This window comes from Nothoprocta perdicaria, unplaced genomic scaffold (genome assembly GCF_003342845.1).
Source record: "Nothoprocta perdicaria isolate Ctin4 unplaced genomic scaffold, notPer1 scaffold_49, whole genome shotgun sequence".
NCBI classification, from domain to species: domain Eukaryota; kingdom Metazoa; phylum Chordata; class Aves; order Tinamiformes; family Tinamidae; genus Nothoprocta; species Nothoprocta perdicaria.
In genome coordinates, this window is record NW_020455743.1 from 2,284,461 (window position 1) to 2,309,015 (window position 24,555).

Sequence of the window (24,555 nt, forward strand, 5' to 3'; positions counted from 1 at the left end):
TGGATGGCAGCACAGCCTTGTTCTTTTGATTCTTGCCTTTCTCCAGTCATCAGGAATACCACTAACTTTTAAAGATGACAGATAGTGCCCTTGTAGTGACATCCTCTAACACTCTCAGAAGTCTTGGAGGTCCTATAGGTTTGGAAGTGCCCAGCTGGCTTGGGTGGTCACCGACTTAATCTTTCTACTGCGCGCAGTATTTCACTCCTGTAGGTTCTGCTTTGAAGCTAAGAAGCTTGAAGACAGACCATAAAATTTAGGCTAATGCAGCACTGGCCATCTCAGCCTTTTCTGTATCCTTACCTATGAGGTTGCCTGACCCATTAAACACTGGGACCACAGTTTCCTTAATTTTCCTTTTGCTGCTGAGGTGCTTACAGAGGCCTACTGAAATTCTTTACAGTGGTAACCACTATTTGGAGGAAGGCAATACAATTGATTTGGTCTATCTGGACTTCTGAAAGGCATTCTCCAAGGAAAATGCCAAAAACTCTTTCTTCTGATGCATAAACTTCATGAATAAAGTCAGCTCACAAAAATTCGTTCCTGGAAAATGAACATTATAGCTGGTAGTTTCTTCAAGTGCTGACTTTAGTGCATTTTTAGGGCAAGCAGAAGTATTTTTTATTACTTATTATGAGTTTCCAAAAATTGCTGCCTCCTGAGAATTCTGATAAGAATTAGTTTCATCTACCAATTATAACTGAAAAAAGATTACAGTTAGAGAATAATGAAAGGTTCACACTTGCCAATTTCCTTTTCATCACCATTTTCTCTTCACTTAAGTGTATATATCCCAACTTAGTATCCAAGATGACTTGTGTTTCAGAACAGGAATTTCCTGCTGGGTTATTTGAAAGACAGAACTTTGTTTTTTTTCACATCACTTGGAATAAAAGATAAATATATAGAAAAAAAAATCCCCAGTAAATAGCTCTGGAATGCTCTTTGCATGATTTTCAAGACTTGTGATACCTAAAGTTAAAAGTGAATTGTGCATTCCTTATGCGGGAGAAATATCTGTTTCATCTCAGGGAATTAATTATTCAAGCAGCGCTTCACCTACCCAAGGTATATAGTTCATATAATACTGAAGGTCAAAAGCAATGAGGTTGAGCTGAGTTTCAAAGGTCAGAGATGCCAGATATTTATTTTCAACTTTTTATATATAATAGTGTTATCCTTGCATAAGAAAATAATGGATATAACATTTGGAATACTCTTTTCCATTTCCAACAACCAATTCCCAGAAACCGTATTAAGACCAGTACTGTGTCCAATTGTAGGAAAAAAAGAATGAGAATGCTGTATTTTAAACACAGGGGAAGGCATAAGTAAACATGCATTTATGTATAACGTGAAAATATTCATAGAATAAGCTAGAGAAATAAGCTAGAGGAAAAATAATGCTAGAAGAAGAGGATGTAAACTGGGAAAGGCATGATTAAGTTCTTCTGTGCCATCCTGGATATTTTCTATTATGATTCCATTTATTACAAAGTAGAATCCAGCACATAATATTCTAAGGGTATGTGCCCATATGTAATTTCTCTAATTTCACTAGAGAAGTCTCTTCTATTATAGTTTCACTTTTGCAACCAAACCTTTTTCCTTAATAGTCAGGAACAAAAACCTTGACTAATATAACATTAATGACATGGAGGGAATGGATATGCAGTTACCATAGGGTCCATGGAGCAGCAGCGCAACTGACCTTTCTACAGGCTCTAGGCTGTCCATAACCTACAATGCCTCTACTTTCTGCAATGTCTTTCTGAAAGTTTGTCCCATCAGCAATCTCCTTTCACTCTTCACAAATTGAAGCTTCTGTTCTGACTTCAGTCCAACCATTTATCAATGTGAATCTTGAGAACTGTGTTTCTAAAAGATATTTATTTCCTTGGTGATAATCTACTCGTGTTTGTAGCCACAGAAAGGAACCATTGGAATACAGAATTTATAGAAAATAGAAGTAAAGCATACATGCAGACCATTAATTCATTATATTCAGCTTAATTCAATTAAATATAATGTATTCTATCCTGACTTGTAGGTTGTGGATGTACCAACAAAGCAACATAATTTTCAATTTAATGTTTCTGAGAATTGAATTACTGGTGATGCTTGCAAAAATTTTCAAGCTCCTGGCTGCATCTGGGTCCAGGTGCTTTCTCTGGTCACATTGTGATTGCACCAGATGACATGGGTGTATTTACACATGAAATCTGACCATGGAGGGAATAGAGGATGCATGGTGATTCCTGGCCAGAATAATAAAGGAAAAGAGCTGTGAGTTACAACCTCCATTAGCTTTAATTATCTTATGCTGAGCATGACCAATTCTAAACAAGCATGTAGTAAGGCAAATTACTGACTGATATTTTAACTGTTACAGCTCTGTATATGGAATTTTAAGTGAATTGTGTGGTAGCGGGGAAGCGAGGGAGGCTGTCAGAGTAAGAAAATACTATAATAATCAATTCTTCTCATTTGAATAAGCTAAGTATTATGTCAGTGACTGATGTTGAAACTTCAACGTTTTAGACGCCATTAGGACTGCTTCTCGGAGAAACCACGTACTGAATACTCAAGAACAGAAGTGATTTTTCATTAAGTTCAGAGCTGCATGTAGTCTTGCAACTGTGGCAAAAAGTGCCACTTTTCATGACCTTTATATAGTAAATTTAGTATGATAGATCACTGTGGCCTTTCCAGCTGAAACAAGTATTTTTGTTTAAGCCACTGTCATATTTAAAGGCATCATCTACAAGATACGTCATTGCTTCCAATGTTGAAGTCTTAATCGTGGTAATACATTAGTGTAGAAATATTAAGTATTTATAACTTTGTAGAAAAATCATGCAAGTTTCATTGCTATTTGTTATTTAAGGGAAATTATGCAATCCTAAAACACATGTCTAAAATGTAATCAAGCATGGATTTCATGAAGCGGGAAAAGAAAGCTTTTCAGAGAGCACTTATCTGTTCATTACTAAAGCAAAGAAGCTTATTGAAATTAAAGGAATAGTAACTGTTACTCTCTTATTGCTGGATGACTAAGTGGTTTCAGAATTTTCCTTTGAAGCCATCAGAAGTACCAGTATCGCTCAGTGCAAGATTTTGCATAAAAGATGACAATTCTCCTGACAAAATGCAGTGCCTTGCAACTATGAAGAGAAAGGAACCACAAAATTTTAAGTCTGAAAACAAATGTTCCTTGGAAGGAACTCCAGGTTGGATTTCAGATGAAAGCAGTGTGTCTGGCACTCTTGATATTAGAGATATACATATATATACACACACATACCTATATACGTGCACACTATAATTCTCTCTAGTATCTACTGAATAGTAGTCAACATACTGCAATTTGAAGATGCATCAATTTGAAACCATTTCTTTCCAGAAATTGACTACCATAAAATCCAAATAAGCAACTGGTATTTACCATTCAAAATGTCTCAGATCTTTCCATAAATCCTATCTGAATTTTGTCTGAAATTTGCTGACTAGACCAAGGCTATTCAAGCTGCACTGTTCAGGTGAAGTCACTGAAAATCATCCACAGGAGCCTAAGGAACTTTACAATTTCTGAAACTATTTTTTGCCCTATTCACAAAGCAAATTTCAAGAACTGTCACAAAATGAATAAATCCGCCAACTTCTATGGAGATTGTGACACTACTGCTACTTCCTCTTTCCATGGTGAACCTCAAAGCTAAAAAAATTAGGGAAAAAGTGTGAGAAAAACTAAGTATCTCTTGAAGATCTGTTTTCCAAACATCTGCTTTTTAATATCATAAGAATACAAGAATTGACTCAAGAAGTTTTTTTTTCTCTTTCTAAATCAATCATTTCAGTCTTTATTATGTGCTACCATGATCTTTCTTCTAGAAATGAATCTAGAATGAATCTAGAATTCTAGAATGAATCTAAATTAATACTTATGTATGGAAAAAGGAAATTCCTCTTTCAAGATTTATTTTCTGATCAGATTTCTGCACCAAAACATCAACACAGTACCCAGAAGGTCTTGTGTGCAGGAGAAACACAGTCTTAATTAATTAAGGCTTCAGATACAAGATCTCATCAGGAATAAAAAAGATCAATGCAAGGTCCAAATGACTATAAAGGGAATTATCACTCTGAGTGTCTTTTTAGAAATTTTACTTTCAACAAAGCCATGCTTAAAGGATGGGACATATCTCACAGAAGATTGGGTTTATACATGTATTATACATATGTACATTATGCAAACGTATGTATGTAGAATGTATATGAAACATATGTATTTTTTTAGACTTCCTCAGAGTGCCAAAACTAGCACTGCACTTTATTTTTTATGTTTTTCTCTCCAATAAATTGTCCTTTAGGACCTAACTCATCCTTGTTGAAGTCTGGATCTTCTCTAACCGTAGTGTCTGGAAAACTAGTTAAGATGTATAAATCTACTGTAGAGGTCAAGGTTTAATTACATGAATTGTACTCAAAATTTCACAAGCAACTCTCCCCTCGTCTTCTCACCCAGAACCTTCAACTCTAATTTGTTTCTTCCATCACCCAGTGAGTAAACATATTTCAGACTACAAAGACAGTCACTTTGACTATTAAGAGTTATTTTAGCAAAGATTCATTGCCTGCCAATGAAGCAACAGAAGATGCCAATTTCTAGTGGGTTTTACACTGCAAACAGATCAGACAGCTTGGGTGCACCTAGAAATATTTTGTATTGTCAGACAGTTTTGTCAAATAATGATTGTTTTACTAGAGTACAGAGATGTGCAACTGTTCCCTCTGTAAAAGCCTGGGAAATAAATAACTTGAAGCCTGGAAGAAAGTCCTCCTTTCCTCCTGCTACCAAAGAAAACACCAGAGTCAGCATTTGTCTTTCTAACTGAAAGACTCTGTCTTCTTGACTGCAGCAGCTCTGGTGTGCACATTTCATGACCTTAAAAGACATGTTTAAAATCAATAGTTGAAAGAAATGTTCATTTTGGTTGGTCACAGATTGCCCGAAGAATTTATTTTACTGGTTGGTCTTCAGAGTAGCTGGCTTATTAAAACTTGTCAATATTCCATCAAGAAAAAACAATTGAAATCATCAAGTCTAACACATTATTTCAATAATTTCCAAAGAGAAAGTACTGTACATATTCTAAGTGATTTCTTTATTATTATTACAATGCAGCATAGTCAGAGAACATGGCCCCATTTCACAAAACACTGCTATAATTTATATATATTATAGAGCTCTCCAAAATCTATTGTTTTAAAGCTGAGGCCCATGGACTTCTACCCAAAAAGCTTTAATAACAGCCCACTTGCACTGAGTTATTATTTCAATTTATAGTCCTTGCAAATGTCACACTATTTGTGCTGCAAGAAAATTTTAGAAATATTTCTTCCTCAGTGCTTTGGAGAATTTTAAATCCCTGGAAAACTTTGGCTTCTGAAATTGAGAAAATTATCTTTCATATGCTGAAAATTCACTTTCCTCAATTAATAAGGTTTATAGCTCTGGCTTATAGAAAAGAGACAGAATAAGAAACAAAACATTTAAACACTTAGGTCTTTTTTTTTTTTTTTTTTTTTTTTTTACTGGATAGAGACTTCAATGATCTACAGTAACAGGTTTTTTGTTGATCTTTTTCTCTCCCTTTACAGAGTGTTGAGACAGTCTGTAATCTAGAAAAGAAGAATGGAATCTTCCCTATCATGGAAATTTTTCAACTGAAAAGAACTGTTAGAAGAAGCAGAGTTGTTCTGTACTACCAGTAACTGATAGTGATTTTAAACGGGCTGAAGTCTATTTTCTCTATAGATATTTCTGATGTAAAAATTTCAGATGTTACTGCTTACATTTTCTTGTCATAATTTTTCGAGATTCTCCTGCTCCTCATGTTATTTTCAGTAAATGACAGCATTTCCATGTGTCTTATTTCTCAATAAAGTATTCCATAAACTATCACCAATCCATTACTTTTTTCCTTTATCAATCATCCTTTAGCCTGAAAAGTAGCACAGCAGAAGCTAACAGGAATTCATCATCTAAACAAGAAATCCCACATTTTAAAAATATGAGTTTAAGAAGCAGAATAAAAAGAAAGATCAGTCTAGTATCTCATCTGTGATTTTTATATGCATTATCTTCTACAGTGTATAAGCTTGAAATTCCAGAAACAGAGAGTTTAGCTTCTGCCTTACATAGTCTAACGCATTAGACCCCACAGACCAGAAAGAGATCTAGCACTAGATAGATTTTATGAATAATAAAACAAACACACATACACACAGACCACCAGGTTCCCAGTTTTGCTTCATTTTTGTTTTAGTGGAAACTTATCTATAGGGGAGGATTAAAAATCCAACAAACGAGATATAGCAAAAAAAAAAAAAAAAAAAAAAAAGTAGAATACTATCAGGAGGCTATGGAACACCATCTATAGCACTCTGCAGCTCAACAATTTTCTCCCTGAAAATTTCTTCAACAGAAAACAAATGCATGCCGCTGCTATGTCAGTAGAATGCTTGAATTATACTTTTTTTTTTTTTTTTTTTTTTAATAGAAGTAGCAGAGACAAAAAACCTCTGACCTTCAAATCAAAATCTGGAAAGAATTATTTTTTACTTCATATTCATCCTTTAGGCAAAGTGGTCCATTTCTCAGCATAAATCAACAATTGTTTCCAGGAATAATTCTCAGCATACTGGCTGGTGGAGGACTAGTGATGATAACGTGCATCAAAGGCAGTCTAAATCAATAGCATGTCTTCTATTCCATTTCAAATCCAGAGATTTTAATCAAATATATTATCAGTTAATTTCTTTCACTTATGATAAATCAGTATGGCAGAGCTCAGAGGGTGGTCATAAATGGGGCCGAGTCCAGCTGGAGGCCTGTGGCCAGTGGTGTCCCCCAGGGGTCAGTGCTGGGCCCAGTGCTGTTCAACTTGTTTATCAATGACCTGGACGAGGGCACGGAATGCACCCTGAGCAAGTTTGCGGATGACACCAAGCTGGGTGGAGTGGCCGACACTCCGGAGGGCTGTGCTGCCATCCAGAGGGACCTGGACAGGCTGGAGAGTTGGGCAGAGAGGAACCTCATGAGGTTCAATAAGGACAAGTGCAGGGTCCTGCACCTGGGGAGGAATAACCCCAGGCATCAGTACAGATTAGGGGTCGACCTGCTGGAAAGCACCTCCACGGAGAGGGACCTGGGAGTCCTGGTTGACACCAAGTTAACCATGAGTGAGCAGTGTGCCCTCGTGGCCAAGAAGGCCAATGGCATCCTGGCCTGCATCAGGAGGAGCGTTGCCAGCAGGTCAAGGGAGGTGATTCTGCCCCTCTACTCAGCTCTGGTGAGGCCGCACCTGGAGCACTGTGTTCAGTTCTGGGCACCCCAGTATAGGAGGGACGTGGAGCTTCTGGAGAGGGTCCAGAGAAGGGCAACCAGGATGATTAAGGGAATGGAACATCTCTCGTATGAAGAGAGGCTGAGTGAGCTGGGCCTGTTTTCTCTGGAGAAGAGACGGCTCAGAGGGGATATGATTAATATGTATAAGTTCAGGAAGGGAGAATGCAGGGAGGAAGGGGACAGGCTGTTCTCACTGGTGGCCAGCGATAGGACGAGGGGTAATGGCCACAAGCTGAAACACAAGAAGTTCCGTCTCCAGGTGAGGAGGAACTTCTTTACTGTTAGGGTGACGGAGCAGTGGAACAGGCTGCCCAGGGAGGTTGTGGAGTCTCCTACTCTGGAGGTCTTCAAAACCCGCCTGGATGCCACCCTGTGCCACATGCTCTAGGTGTGCCTGCTTGAGCAGGAAGGTTGGACTAGATGATCTGTAGAGGTCCCTTCCAACCTTAAATATTCTGAAATAGTATCTTAATCATTCTCATGATAGAGGACTTCAAGAATCCAGAAGTCTGAAGTTACTTAATGACTTTTTCTTCCAGGTTAAGTATTTTAAGGAATCAGCTTTTCAAGTCCAGATTAATGAACAGACTATTAGTGGTATTTTTTCAGTGGAACATCTGGACTTCCTTATGGGCTTTTTTTTTTTTTTTTTTTTAAATAAAGGAAATTACTCCAATTATCAGATAACTTTTATACACATATAATAAAAATCATAAGAAGTTTATGAGTTTACCAACTACAATACTTTCACATCATTTCACACTTTCACATTATGGTGTGACAAAATATCTAGTAACAATATATGCACTGCTGTTAGTGACAGGAGAAATGCCACTGGAAACTGCTATCAGATTATACAGCCAGTGTTTTCCCAAAACTAAATAAATCAGAAATCTTCTTTCTCTGTGATTTTAAGAGAAGCATATTTTTAATTTCTTGTCTTCATGCATCAAGCAATGCAATTCCGTTTCAACTGATCTTTTCTTAGTTGTCTTCCCTTAGCAGTTTTTATGAGTAATCATGACAAGCACAATTCCAAAAGGCTTCATTAATTATATGGCATGGTGCAAAAAAAAAAAATCTATAAACAAACATTAATAATTTTAGCTTAAAGAGTGGATTAGGGGCATAGCAAGTCCCAATGGAAGACAAAATACATAAGTAATTAAAACACATGAGAATTATGAAGCAATAGCGCAAGATTCAATCAGGATGAATATTTTAACATGCTTGCAGGAATGATTTACCTGGAAAAACAATGCTTAAACACAGCATGAGGAATGATCAACAGAAAAATACACGTAATGTGATATAGTAGCAGAGAAATCAGTGTGATTATTTGTGAGAGCACAATAATGATTACAATTTGATGGACAATTCTGAGGCATTGTGACTACAGAATATTAATATCAAACCACACATTTATTAAAAAAAACACTCAGGAAAATAAAAAACAACTAAGCAAGTGGAGAACTGTAAACCCATGGGTACTGAAAAGGAACATGTGCTACAGCAGTATGGTCTCTTACTTCAGAAGTAGCATGAGGGAATGAGTATTTAAAATGATGCACAAGATGTGCCTAAAATCAACAAAATTTATGAGAAAAATCCTTAAAAAGGAGGAATGTGGTACAAATCTGCAACAGATTTATAAATATAATTACTGTTACAGGTATATTAATTCATTTCTTATTTCATCATTTTTATGCATTTGGATTTACCAAAAAAGCTTACTAGATTCTTAACTAGAGTCTGTATTATCTGTGCTCCTATGATTACAGTCATGAGGAGAGTAACAGGACATGCACATGGCATGTACATTCCTGGTACACTCTGAGCTTTCTTTCCCCATTTTTTTACTTTATATTTATTCTTGACAAATTGTGTATTTATTCAAATATATAGACACACATTTGTACACACAGATGTGTAGATAAAAGTTTAGGATATATCCTGTATGTGGTAAAGAAAAAAAGATTTTTTTCAAGCTATAAAAAATGCCTTAACTCTCTTGATCCAAAAGAGAGTACATCTCCAAAATTTCCTCCCTGAAAAAAAAACCCAAATTTGCCAGCTTTAGGCCCCCCTTCCTCCTCACTGATGTTCAGTTATTTCTGTTCAAATAATCTACACGATCTCTTAAATTTCTGCATTTCCTGTGAGCCTAAGCTCTCCATAGTTTCTAGCAATCACAGAATCCATGGTCTTTCCTGTCTTAACAGAGAACAAGATATATAGACCCAAGAAGGAACAATTAAATGTTAAAATCTATTTATTTACATGCACGGAAATAAGCTTCCCTTTTCCACAGAAGATCTGCAATAAATTGAATATTCTCCTATTTATATCTTCTCATGTGAAACCTCTCGTTTATGCCTGAGATATTTCAATGTTAATCTCAGGATGCTTTGAGGTTCTTGCAACAGGAAGGACAAGTTGACAAATGGATGACAAGTTGATCATGAGACAGCAGTGTGCCCTGGTGGCCAAGAAGGCCAATGGGATCCTGGGGTGCATTAAGAAGAGCGTCTCCAGTAGGTCGAGAGAGGTGATCGTCCCCGTATACACAGCCCTGGTGAGGCCACATCTGGAGACTGTGTCCAGTTCTGGGCTCCCCAGTACAAGAGGGATGTGGAGCTGCTGGAGAGAGTCCAGCGCAGGGCTACCAGGATGATCAGGGGCCTGGAACATTTGCCATATGAGCAAAGGCTGAGAGAGCTGGGCCTGTTCATCCTGGAGAAGAGGAGGCTGAGGGGGGACCTGATCAGTGTGTATAAATACCTCAAGGGAGGCAGTGAGGAGGAGGGGGCCGGCCTCTTTTCAGTGGGGGCCAAGGACAGGACTAGAGGAAACAGCCACAAGCTGAGGCACCAAAAGTTCCACAGGAACTTAAGGAAAAATTTATTAATAGTGAGGGTGACAATGAGAAGGCAACAGACACAGGGATGCAGAGCTCCTTGCCTTGGCAAATGCGCAGGTAGATGTGCACTCATTAGGAGTCTATTCTGTTTTATATGCAAGACTTCTTGACTGCTTAAGAGTATGCTGCCATTCTTTATTTCTAAGGATGAATCTTCGTTAATACTGTAACAATGAAATAATGTTTCCTAAACCCCTTTTATCTTGTTTTGTTCTTTTTTTTTTTTTAATGAAAACAGTGATGATCAGATGCAAATATTTCAGAAAAAATAAGGATAGTGATTACAGTAGTAATTATAGGCTTGACAGCTGCCTGCAAGAGTAGCAGCAATGTGACAATACTAGAGAGCTCTTTATAATTCAAATTCAGTTTTTTTTTCCATGTGGTGATATTATAAACTGGAATTCTGCTGTGCTAATCTTTATAATTTCCTTTACAACATATGTGCCTTGTCAAAATTAAATCCCAGTTACTTCAGGTTTTCCCACTGATAAGAGGAAAGGTCTGTTTTTTCTTAACAGTCACTTAATGCAGTACCCCCCAAATAACTTATTATTTCTGTTAAAACCTGTAAAAGTTACTAAATGTGAAGTTGTCTCTTTGTAGTTAAACTGCTCACAGGGCAATGAGGTGATAATAAACCTATTCATGAATATGGAGGTTAAAGTGGATTGAGATGAAAGCTCAGAGCTCAGCAAATTAACTGTTTTTGTTAGATATTTCTATTTCCTTGAGACTGGAGAGAAAAAAAAAAAAAAAAGGCTGGACTTTCATCATATCACTAGGAAAATAAGAACTGCAGTATAATGTAGGCAGAGGGAATAAATCTAAAAAGGAAATTTAAAATAAGATATCACAATGAAATGTGGATCTAACCAGTAACTGGGTACCCTTTGAAAATCCTAGTTCATATTATAGATTCATTAGATTTTTCACTGAACTGCTTACATATAATAAGAACATGAAATTCCCTGTATGTTCTTATCTCCACTTTGGAAAGCATTCCCACAGTGCCTTTCTTACTCTGGTTTTCAGAGCTGAGCTATGAATTTAACACAGAGAGGCAGATATGGCATGATTACACATCCAGCAGTTAGAGCTGCAATTTGTAGTGACATGCAGTAAAGCAGTGCTGCGGAGTTGTGCTTTTTGTGTTGTACATTAATACTGTAACAACGTTAATACAAGTCCACCTGCCACCACAGTTCCACCAGAATGGCTGCTTAGAGATTAACAGAATTCATACACACCAGAACCTGAGTATGAGTTGAAAAGACTAATTCAACATATTCTTTCCTGCATTCTTTTAAAAGGGGATATTTAAGACTTAGATTAAAAACAGCAAGGAGAAGGGAGGTGATTAGAAATTCTTCATTCCTTCTAAAGGATGCATTACTTTCATGTTTAGAATAGTACTACTTAAAGCTAACAGTCACTCACTGACTATTTTGAAATGGGCCATAATTTTGGAAATCAATGTCTGAACCAAAAATATCCAGCAATCACACATTTCAAGGAAGCATTCAAACTGCACAGATGTAGAAAATCTGAATAAACCAGGTGATACTGCTCATGAAAAGCAAATTACATGCTTAAATAAACTATTAAAGCTATTGCATTCAGCCACCTTGCAATTGATATCCTCCTAGTTCTGACATACAAGCTAGATGTTATATATACATATAAAACATCTATGACTTTTATTACTAATCTAAACTTGTCCAACTCTTAGATAAGAAATATATTTTGCTTTATCTAACCTAACTTTTTATACAATTGCTTGAATACTGACAGAACATTGAATATTTGGACCAACAAGTAGACAAAATGAGCCAAACACTCAAATTGCTGCTTGTGGATATATATATATATATAGAAAAAGTGCATTAAAAAAGTGACATTGATCGGACTGTAATCTATTATGAATACTAGGAATTAGTAGATGCACTAACTTTGCAATTGGATAAATCTTAAACTTGGCAATGGGAGTGAAGACTCTGCAGATTTGCATTTAATCCCCTGGCTAGTGTTAACAATATCTATGCCAGTTGCTGAATTGAGCACTGGGAATTTACTGCTAGTAACAAGTCACTGGCATTACTTTAAATAGCAACTCCCAACCTCCACCTCTCCAAATATTTTCCGATATAGCTCAGTGGTAAAATTCAGTAACTAGTAACATATTTGTTATTGTGACTCCAATATACCTTTTTATTATTATCTACATTATTTCAGGAACTAAGAAGCAAAGGGAGCCTGAAGGAAATAATCCTTTTTATTTTCTAACCATTGAGGCTTCTGTGCAGCCCAAGTAATGATTTCCAAATTCTGTTTTCGCATTTTCCTCCATTGTTCTCAGCAGCACAATATTGACTATACCATTTCTGACTCTCTTCCTCCCTAATTTTTAAACATGCACTAACTAGACAAAATCCTTCTAACTTCAGGACATGTCCTAGAAAACAAGTATGTGCTCACTTTGTATTGCCTTGACATCAGCCTATATGAGAATACGAGCAACAAGGTAAACAAGGCAATAGTATTGCCCACACACCCAACAACTGGGTACAGAAAGGGTTAGCCATTTCATGGACAGAAATGTTGGCAGATTTTTTCCCCCCTTCTGTGTGCTATAGGTACCAAAGAGTTCATGTACTGTTGGGATGCAGATGTATGTAAAACCAGGATCAAACAAAAATGTTATCAAATGGAAAACCGGCAGAGTCTCATTATCACTTAATAATGGTGCCAAGAGCCCATGTCACTGGTGCAAATTAAGGGAAAAATATGGAAAACGTGACTGAGATAGATTAAACGAGGTTTTATCAGCCTACACAGTAAATCATAAGAAACTGCATAATTACTTTCCTCAAAAAGGCTGCTGAAATACTGCCACATAACACTACAGCCTATTTATTATTGGGCTAGCACAAACAAGCTCAAAACCTCCCAAAAAGACAGCAGGCACCAGCTCATTAAAGCAAAAACTGCATGATCATTGCTCGAAGGGGGCACATGAGCAGTTCCTCTTGCTGGCCGAAGCACCCACGGCACAAGGCGATAAGTTTTGCTGCAGAACAGTTGCTATTGTACAGCACTGGCATACACAGAAATTGCCCGAGCATTTTTCTCCGACAGCTATGTGGCTTAGCAGAGGATGGTGGAAGCCACAGAGATGTCTTCATTTTCCCTACCAGCCCATACAACCTCTGCCTAAAAGCCAGGTATCACTTTAAAGATTACTCTGTCATGTTTAAATATAAAATAGGCATGCTTAAAGGAGGAAGAAATGGAAGATAAAGGAAAGTTATAGCAGACAGTAGCGATATAACTATTGCAAATTTTCCTAGCAAAATTGGTGGGAGGTAGTAAACTAAATAATTGCTGTAACTTCTCTGCATTTTGCTTAGCTATTGAGATTAGGTGCTGGAGGCAACAACCGTCTTGGTTCACAGGTAAAATTAAATATGCACCAATAACATTTAATTATCACATGCTGCTGAGCATGCTGTAAACTTAGGCTGTGTTTGAGGGTATTGAAAACAATGATGTGAATACAAAATAGGTCTCCTCTCTGTCCAGACCTATTGTCCACTCGGTATCAAAAGTTACGTACAAAGTCAAGCAGGTATCAAAATCACATTTCACTAGAGTTGCATTTCTTTTTCTGCTAACACAGGCTTATAAAATTTGACAGTCAACAGACCAAATGATTACATTCAAAGTGTTCTGCAATTCTATGACATTTGCAAATGTCTTCCAGAAGCCTATGGAAGCTCAGGAAGATATGAAAGCACAGATCGTGCAGTATTAAGTTCTGTTTGGTAACCAGAAACTCTATTTCCGTCTGGGGAATTTTTTCTTTTTTATTTTTTAAAAAGGAAGAATGGTTTTAACAACACAGTGTTATTTTTTCAGGGTTTGGGTTTACTGGACACAGAACAAGCAACACAGCGATGTGTAGTGTCTTTTCTTGAGCTTATATGGGAGTTGCAGAAATTAACTATTAAAAGATATAAAAACAGGTAATAGGCACTATTAAAAAACACAGGAAACGAGCTAAGTTAACACACACCAAAATAAACAAACACATGAGAACACTGCAAATATCTCAACACCTCTTTCATTCCTCAGACATAACAGTAATATAGAATAAAAGCAAGGGAGCTGGAGATGTTTCCCTTCAAGCACGTAATCTTCAGAAAAAAATATTCACAGAAGATTATATTAATTATATCTAAGATGCTCAAAATTGAAGAGAGCTGCTGGGTATTAATGACTTGAGTTATTTATACTGAAAACAATTTTCCAAAATCTTTTCAAAGGTCAGCAACATTATTTTAAATACCAGAACTCCACAATAGTCATCACAAAGGTGCAGAAAACCTGTTCAACTTTTTCACAAGTTAATTGCACTAAGAGATCTTTTAGAGGCCTTTTTTTTTTTTTTTTTTTTTTTTTTTTTTTTTAACTACAGAATTATTTTTGAACATGCCGGTTCTACCACTCAAACCTGAACAAAAACTGCTATCTTAAAGCGGCTTGTGTGGGCTACATTTATTGAATGTTATTTTGAGTGGAATGTAATATGACTGGATGCTCACAAACATTCATCCTGAGGATGCAAAGGGAAGTAACTTTTCTCTTCTTAAAAGATCACAAAAAGTATTACCAAGTTTTTAAATAACTCAGCAGCATAATCAAAAATGTCTTATAAGCAAAAGGACTATGAGCAACGTAGGCATTCCTTAGCCAAAAAGTTTAATTTGCAAAAACATTCTTATTTTAGAATCCTGTCCACTAGTCTTTTGCTCTTATTTAATTCTTCTAAAGCACAGTTTATACCATCCATCAATTTCCCTCACAACTTCTTATTTTTTCCTGATTATCTTTCTCGACTATTGTACGGAGCACAGGATATAAGGCTGCTTACACTTCACTCACTGCCAAGATTTTATCAAAAAGAAAGCGATGACCTTCCACAGACTTTATGAAGAAAAAAAGGTGAAAACCCGATCCCTCCATGTTTTTCCACAGTCACCCTTACATCTTTTACCATCAGGAAAAATTATACAACTGGGTATTTTACATTTTTTTCTTTAAAACAGGGCCAGCATTGTCACTTACGATGTCTGTACAGCAAAAGGCTATCTAGCATATGTATTTTACTTCTGCAGACAAGCTTGTTTGCAAACTTATCCCAGCATTATGAAAATTATGGTTACAGAAGACATCTGTATAACATATGCAGCATAAAATAAATCATCTATTTTGGGAATTAATAGCAAATATAGTATCTTAAGATAACATTGGATTAATTGCAACCTTTCCTTACAACTAATTTTATTTAAAGCAATACTCTCTCTCTCTCTCTCTCTCTCTCTCTCTCTCTCTCTCTATATATATATATATATATATACATACACACATAAAGCTTGCCCTTTTTAAGAGAAAATAAAAAAGCTAATGAGGTAAAGTTACTCCGAGAAGATATTTTAGTTATTAAGCTTCACAGAAAAGGTAAGTCACCAAACAGGAACAAATTGATTTTGTCAGAGTCAGGACTTGTGCATAAAATATTTTTTTAAAGGAAATAGGGCACAGAATTAGCCTTTTACAGGAGCTTTTGCTCTGTATTTTAAGATGCTTGTATCACCAGTATAACTACAATGTATAATGTAAGTTTCATTATGTACTTGCTTAAAATAAAGCAAACTAAGGTACAAACACTGAGCGGGACAGCACTTGGAACTTCCTGAGTAGAATTTTTTGTATCTGTTGTGTATCCTAAAGTAACTTCAAACATATGCATACATCACCAAAATAAGAATGAAGAAAATATTAACAATCATTTCCTGCAAACCAAAATATATGTTTTTACTAACAAGCATGTTTAAGTGGAAAGTAGAACACCACCTTTTCCAAAAATTCTTAAGTGTAGTTTATATCTTAACCAATTTGATAACTAAAATGAATATGAAAATTGAAAACGATGTTTTAATAGCTACTCATGATCAATGACTTGGAAACAAACTTTCAACTTCATATACCGCCTAGCGAGCTAACATTTGGCTGGCGGAAAACATTCACTTCTCAAAATGTAATTGCTAAACTTGAATCCCCATTCATCTGTTTCAAGATGTACTCTCTACAATCACTTATTTCAGAACAGAAACAAAGATGTCTTAACCCTTTTCTCTTTTCCTTTATTATATTTCAAATGATGAAAACAGAACACATTTAATTAGCAAAACAATTTTAAAAGTTAGATTTAGATTACGTGTATGTCTGTGTGTGTGTGCGCACATGTGCCCTATATTGACACATTAATTTCAAGTTATGCTAATGTAATATTTCATCACTGAACATAGACCTCCTTTTTTGTTGTTACTCTCTGAGTGTTTTATAGGTCTTTTTGAATTAACAGCCAGAATACTGTTATAATGCAGTAAGCTAAGAGAGGTGGCAAATATACCTGACAAAACTACAGAATAAGGATTCTGTAGTGCTACATTCTAGTTTAGGGACAAATTACTACTTTCAAGACAAATTTCTTTGCTCCTGAGAATCACCTACACCTGTCCTCTAGCACAAGGTAGAAGAGACACAAGTATAATTCAACTAATCTAAAAATCAGAGATGGACAAAATGATTTTTACAAAAAATGCACTGAACTGGTAAAAATAGAGATACTAAATTTACTTTACAAATAACAAGATTAAATGGATTTTAATATGTAGGTAGCCAGCAAGTATTGGCAAACCAAACTGTTGGACTTAAACAAATTCATTATCAGCAGGTGCATAATTCATTATTCTTTTTAAAACATTTGCAGTTTTTTATTTAAAGAGGAGAAAAAAATAGGTGGCAAGGTCCACAACTCTATGCTATTAAAAAGTAAATAATTTTAGCACACATTTGGAAAAACATCAGCGTTGGCAATCTTTTCAGCTGTTGGCTAAACAACTGCAAATAAATATCTTTGCCAAAAACAGAATAAAATGTCTAATTAAAAAATGTGCAACCAGAAAATAACCTATTCACTAACGTATTTTAAGATGATAGTTCAAATAAATATAGCAAAGACTGCAGCTGTATCTAATCAGGGGTGCAATCAGGTTTGCAGTCCCAAGTTCCTTCAGAGCCTGCAAGCTGCCTTTAATGCTTTAGTACATAACAAGTCTGTCCCTACTCTGATAGTCCACAAAAACTCAGGGTTTGCAATGGAAGTTGATGCACTAGCAAACACTTCTTTACTGTTTTGACCAAGTACTTCTTCCACAAGCTGCAGTTTCAATAGCTAATACCTTGCTGGCATAAGTGGAACTGCCTGACTTCACACTGAAAGGAAATACAGGAGATGCTCACTAAGCTGTCACCATTGAGGTGGACAGTCCTTGTCCTCTTTGAAAACTTCCAAATGCAAGAGCTGCCTAAGATGTGATGTTTCTCTTCTAATTATGGACTGTACAAAACATCACTCCTCTAACATCTCCTTTTCACTTTAAAGAGCAGTAGGGTTCATATGTTCAAGCGCAGGAGCAGAGAACTTCTGCTCCTTCAACTACAACACAGGTAGACAGGTTTTTCCTGTAATCATCACATGCAAATATAACAGATAGAAGGTATTAGCACAATCTTGCCATATACAGTGCTATAGTCAAACATTAAGGGACTTGATAGTAGATTTTAGACTCATTCATTCATTTTACTAAAATCTGTTTCCTGCCATCGAATATTCAACTGTAGTTGAATTTTATAGTCCAGTTGTAAACCCACCACCAATATGCCTGCTAAACTGTGTCCCTAAGTGCCTCATCATCAGCTTCTTGAACACTGCCAGCAATGATGACTCCACCACTTCCCTAGGTAGCCTGGTCCAATGCTTTACTACTCTTTCCATGTAGAAATTCTTATCAATGTCTAACCTGAAGCTCCCCTGGTGCAACTTGAGGCCATTTCCTCTTGTCCTACCAGTAGTTATTCTGGAGAAGAGATCAACCCTCACTTCAATCAATACAGTCTCCTTTTACAAAGCTGTGGAGCGCAGTAAGATCTCCCTAGAGCTTCCTCTTCTGCAGACTAAATGACCTCAGCTCCCTCAGCTATTCCTCATAAGGTCTGTGCTCCAGCCTCTTCCCCAGCTTTGTTGCCCTTCGGGCACAGTCTGGCGCCACAGTGTCTTTATCGTAGTGAGGGTTCCAAAACTGTACACAGGAGCCGAAGTGCAACCTCAACAGTGCCGAGTACAGGAGGACAATCACTTCCCTAGTCCTGCTGCCTACCCTGTTCCTGATACAAGCCAGGAGGCTGTTGGTCTTCTTGGCCACCTGGGCACACTGCTGGCTCATGTTCAGCTGCCTGTGGACCAACAACCTCAGATCCTTCTCTGCCACACAGCTCTACAGCTGCTCTGTCCCAAGCTTGTAGTGCTGCATAGGGGTGTTGTGACCAAAGAGCAGGACTCAGCACTTGGCCTTGTTGAAACTTATACAAGTGTCCTCAGCCCATAGACCCAGCCTGTCCAGATCCCTCTGCACAGCCTTCCTACCCTCAAGCATATCAGCTCTTCCTCCTAGCTTGGTGTTGTCTGCAAATTTTCAACATTGTCATCCTAAAAAATATCTAAATATATAGAAAATATAAAAGCAATATTTTTAAGATACAAATACTTAAAATTTAAATTGAGAATATTAACATATAATAAAAGGCTATTCAAACTCATGCTCTCTCTTGAAGATATAAAAGCTGCAGATGTGCTAAATCTTTAAAACATATATCAGGTAGATACTGAGACAGCTTACCTTCAGTGCACACATATTAAAACTCTGGCCCAAGGCTGAAAAAAGCTTGCTGCAGAGTCTGCACGTTTAAGGCATTCTTAGGCTCTTTCAATAATGAGTATTAACATTAGAACATAAATAATTGAAGCATTTTGCTTTAGTTTACTATCCCTTTCAAAATGCTAGATGTTTGTGCAAAGATCTAAAATTCATTTACAACCAAAATGGAAAAAAAACCCTATTTTCTATATAGAGAAAAGAAGATAACCGATACTAACCTTCAGGATCAAGAAGTTTTTCTATCCCCAAGTGTTGTCTGGCTACATTGAATGCGTGGTCTAATCGCTGTATAGGTGACTGTTGAGAAGCAACAGCATTCCAGTCAAATAGGTCTGGTCTAAAGCAAACATAAAAGGAACAGTCAATTTCTTTTTTTTTTTTTTTTTTTTTTTTTACAGCACACAATTAGATATAATTATTTATTTTTACCACCGTCCTTTAGAATCCGTGACTACTATTTTCTATAAACAAAGAACTTGCTTGATCAACACTGGGAATGAAGAAGTTGGTATCTAATGAATCCTGTATTCTTCCATATCCAACACTAGCACATGAAGCAGGACAGGGAACTGCTAAGCTCATTTTTCTGCCTTCCTTTGCTCTCCAGCCAGTAGGTTTTCAACATGGTCCTTAAGAATGTTATTGCTGCCGGGGTTTCCAGCTCTCACATCTGAATGAAATTTGTCAACACGTTCCAAAAGTTACAACTGGGAGACATATGTAAACACAGGAAAACCTTCTGAGAAAGGCACACTTTTCAGATGAGTCTGAAAGTGTAGTACCATCATAGGTTTTAACTGACATGAGTAAAAGCTTAGGCACAATTTAAATACTTCAATAGGAAAAGGCCAAGCCAACAAAATGGAATTACAGCCCAGACATACAATCTGAGCCTTAGCTTTATCACTTGTATTATTTACATTGTAAATGATGTTAAAAGACACTATGATTGTGAGCTTCTCAGCTAATATTTATCCATTAAGAAATCAGAATTTGTTATCAGGCATTTGGGGAAAGAAAATTTTAATCAAGTATTCTGTAATGTGCACATAATAATATGAAGGAAAAGAACTACACTATGCGATTTGGACACTGTTCTAAATCAAAAAGCACTTAAATATGTAATTTTACTTAGAGATAAATCAAGTATGTTATCTACATACTTAATTAAAATGCTGTAATTAGTTATGAAGGATTTACTTACATTTTTAGCAATTTTAAAAGTTCATTTTAAACACTGTCTCCCACAGTTACAATTGATGGCAAAAAACGTTGACTGCATCATACTGCAATAACTTCAAGAGAGCAAAGTAAAAATGCTATATGTGGTAGTAATTTTCCAGTTGCCAACCTTTGCTCTCTGTTTTCTTCTGAAGAGGAGAGATTTACGTAGTAAAAATAAAGTTATAACCATTCTGCTTCTCTGTGCAGAGTTTCTTAATTAAGAGTAGCAGTACTGCCCTTAGTTTCTCCTTGCTGTATGCAAAAAGACATCAAAATATTATTTTTTCCTGGGAGCAGGAAGGGGAAGGCAGAGAAAACTTAAAAGGTGATTAGCTTGTTTTCTAGTAATAAGTACTCTAGTTTCACAGATGATGGTTTTTATATTAAAATACAGGCATTTTCAAGATATGGATTATATCTATACATTTTATTTCCTTCTGCCTACATCTTACTCCACAGGTATATGCAAATTTTTTCTTTCTTTATTCTCTCCAAATGTAATACTTTGGCTTGCATATAGCACAGAATGCATAAGCTCATAAAATAAATTAACCAAGGGAACATTACAATAACCATAGAGCTGTATTGTGACTTCTTCAAAACTTTACAGGGAAGTCTTGCTCAAGAAAAATGTATATAGACAATGATTTGAAAAGAAAGACACAAAGTTTATAGGCAAGCAAAGACAGAATTTGAAGAACCTCCTCTCTTCCATAATATTTTTGCAGTGATTTGGTTTGAAATCCTAATCACACATGTCTTGCTTTGAGCAGCACATTAACTATAGAGCATCAAAACAGCCATGGTTGTCTAAGTACTATATATAGGAATATGCTTTCTCCTAACCCTTCCCCTGGGGAAAAGTAGTAATATTAAGTACTATTCATTAAAGGATGGCATGGTATTGTCTTACTCCTCTTGAGAAGCTTTTTATTCCTCTTGAGAAGCTTCAGTATCACTGAATTTCATCTACCTTCTCCATTGCATAATATAGGAAGCAAATCTGAAGTTAATGGGTCCAGGCAAGCCAAAATTATTAGCATCTCATCCCAATATAAGACACACAGAGGACACATTGTCTTTTTTTTTTTTTTTATAAACCTCCAAATACTCTTACATGCAGAAGTTTATGTATGAAAGAAGTTTTGGATAACATGTTTCAAGAACATCTTGGTTGAATTTGCATGCTTAGTAGCTCTGTGACATATGTGTCTGAATACAGCATGCATCACATATACCGCATTTCTCTTTCATACTTATTACAGATGGTAGGAACTGGAATTCTCTGAGATGACTGTAAAAGATAAGTAGTAAGTGCTCTTCAATAAAGTACTAATTGCTTTCTTACAAATTTTCTTCATATTGTAAACATAAAATGAAAAGAGAGTGTCAATTCCAAGCCAACTCAAAAGTATACAGCCATTTACTGCATCTCAGCCCTCAGGTTAGTAACTTAATAAAAAAAAAAAAAAAACAAAAAAAAAAAAAAAAAAAAAAACCAAAAAAAAAAACCAAACCACAGCAAACAAAAACCCACCAACTGATCTGAAAGTTCTCCCTATTCAAATTTTCTCTTTGTTTAAAAAAAATACATTGGTAAATATGTACTCCAGTGATACCATCTCTACAACATCATCAGTATCATCATGGCAGCTTGAAATGGCAGCTTCTCATATGATGTCTCAGACCTGTATTTAAGGGGTGATACTGCCACATACTATGGCGAGAGATTAGAGCATAAAGATTTTAAGGACTGTGGTATGTGGCAAATAGCTTTTAAAAATCCCTGAAACATCAGAACAGAGTTTCAGCTAACAACGGGCTCACTAAAGAGTTTTAAATGCAGGTGTAAGCAGGTGTGAAATAGTAGACAAGAAGAGATATCAAAGGGCATAGCTATTCTTAAACCTTTGATTTGTTCTCTCTCTCTGTATTGTTCAAATGGTACCAAGAGAGAGGAGATTTGTTCTCAAGTCTGCAGTTTGATTCATCTCTGGCAGGAAGGAGAGCTCAGCAGACACAAGCAGCAGAGTTCACTCCAGTTCCTGAGGAGCAGACGCACACGCAAAAGTGTCAGGAGTAGCTGTAACATGTTGAGCTTCAGCAACCCACTAGTTGATTAGCTAAAGCAGCCCTGACCTTGTCGTGGTTTATAACAACACTGCAGACAGAGAACCCAAATTGAAAGTATTAGTGTTTCAAATGGAAACTTTATACTGTAAAAATCAAAAGGTATACTGAGTCTCATGTATTTTTTGTTTTAGCAGTTGTATCCTATAACTAGATAGAAAGTTAAAAAAAAAAACAGCATTTTTTTCTATTACAGTCACATAACCTATGGGGACAGTAGATTAGTCAAGGTGAGACAAGCAAATCTGGAGGAGAACTTTCAAGACAAGAAAATCCAGCTAAGCCTCTAATGCAGGAAATTAAAGTCATGGCTAAGAGCAATCCCAACCACCACAAAAGCAATAGGCCACCATCAGATTTAAAGCAATAAAATAATAAATCTCAGAGGCAGATGATGACCATGCTCAGTAACTCCAAGCAGAATTCTAAGAGAAACTTAGATTATTGAAGGCCTACTCTTATTCTTCCTCAGAAAGCATCTACTAGATCTTTGTCAAAAATGGAAAGCTAATTCTAAACCTATAATAAAAAGAAAGGAGTGCAAATATAGACATTAAGAAAGAAGAAAAGCAGTTCACAAGCAGTGAAGAAAAAAAAAAACAGGATTTCTGAAAGCCTGCTTCTTTAATGACTTTAGATGCGTTCATTCATTCAAATTAGGTTTTTCAATAGAGGCAGGAAATAAATAATTCCTCTCAAATGTGTATGGTAGTGAATCCTGGAGGGGTGATGAATTCTGCTGAGATGTAAAGATCCAAGGAATGTAAGGAAAACCAACTAGAATGAAGCTGGTCAGACATACTGCACACTCAAAACGCTAACCTTGTAACGGTACTAATTTTAAGACATATTTCAATTTCTAGATTAAAGAGGAAAAAAAAAAACAAAATCAGAGGAAATAGGGAGGAAATAAACACTGGCATAATCAGTAAGTTCTCCTCCAGCCTCTCCTTCAGTATATTTCAAAGGAAGAATTTTGAAGGAAGGGAGTGAAATATTTTGAAGGTGCTTTCACACATCACATCACTATTTTGCTATAGTCTTATTGTTTTCATTTTTTTAGTATTTCTTAAATTAAGCTTATCAGAAGCCTTTAAGTATTTAATCTTCATAAGTTTTACATGGCTTTCAGTTAAAAAAAAAATTAAACAATGGTAATTATGAACATTATAAAAAAAAATAGAATCATCCATGGCTAACAGGCCATTTCCTAAAGCAGTTTTAACATGGAGCAAAGGCTATAATGGGCTCCAAAACTCAGAAAAACTTTCCGTAAGTGTAAGTGGAGATAAGCCACATTCACGTCATAAAACTTATTGCCTTCCTTTTAAGAGGAGAGTTGTTTCTTCATCAGTGAACTAGCTCTATCTATACAAGAAAAGCAGCAGCCAGTAACACAAAACAGCATAAAGTTATATTAAAAAAAACCTTTTAATTCTCTCCCCTCCATAATCTGTAACCCTGAATCAGAGACTGCTGCAATGAAGTGCTGAATTCTAAGACAGTCACCTGGTCTAAGTCCAAGGATTTTAAAGAAGCAAGAAGGAAAGGAAGCTAATGAGTGCATCTTGCTCCCACTTCAAAAAAAAAAAAAAAAAAAATTGATTAAAGGGCCGGAAGGAGCTTGAGTAAAGCTAGAGGAAAGACACAGAGATCTTTCTGAGACCCTTATGTAGCAAAAGCACTATCTTAAGTTAACAAGGAAAGGTCTCTGATCTTCAGCCTGAAGTAAGGTCAGTTTCAAGAGCAGCAGGACTGACTTCTCCTTAACACAACAGTTTATTTTTATGATATTCCTTGGAAGCTGATGCCACTACACAGCTGTGGTCCTGTTTATTCAGTACAAAGTAGAGCATACTGCTCACGGAAATGCATCCCAAGCTTATCTTTTTTATTCTGAAAAATTGTGCTTTTAGGCTCACCGACTGGGCTCCTTGCAGCTTTGCTAAGCACCTTGATCTCCACTGCCTCTCACATGTGGTATTAAAAAGAAAGCAATAGCTGTTGAGCATAAATATCCATAG

The 24,555-nt window shown here is 36.3% G+C and overlaps 1 protein-coding gene across 1 annotated transcript in view; it reads right to left on the bottom strand.

Annotated features, from left to right (window-relative positions):
* The window catches only part of LOC112954168 (dystrophin-like), a 190,393-nt gene that overhangs the window by 59,901 nt on the left and 105,937 nt on the right, over window positions 1-24,555 (bottom strand). The window contains exon 7 of the mRNA XM_026047309.1: window positions 19,396-19,514. Coding sequence (XP_025903094.1) covers window positions 19,396-19,514 — 119 coding nt within the window. The remainder of the gene's footprint in view (window positions 1-19,395; window positions 19,515-24,555) is intronic.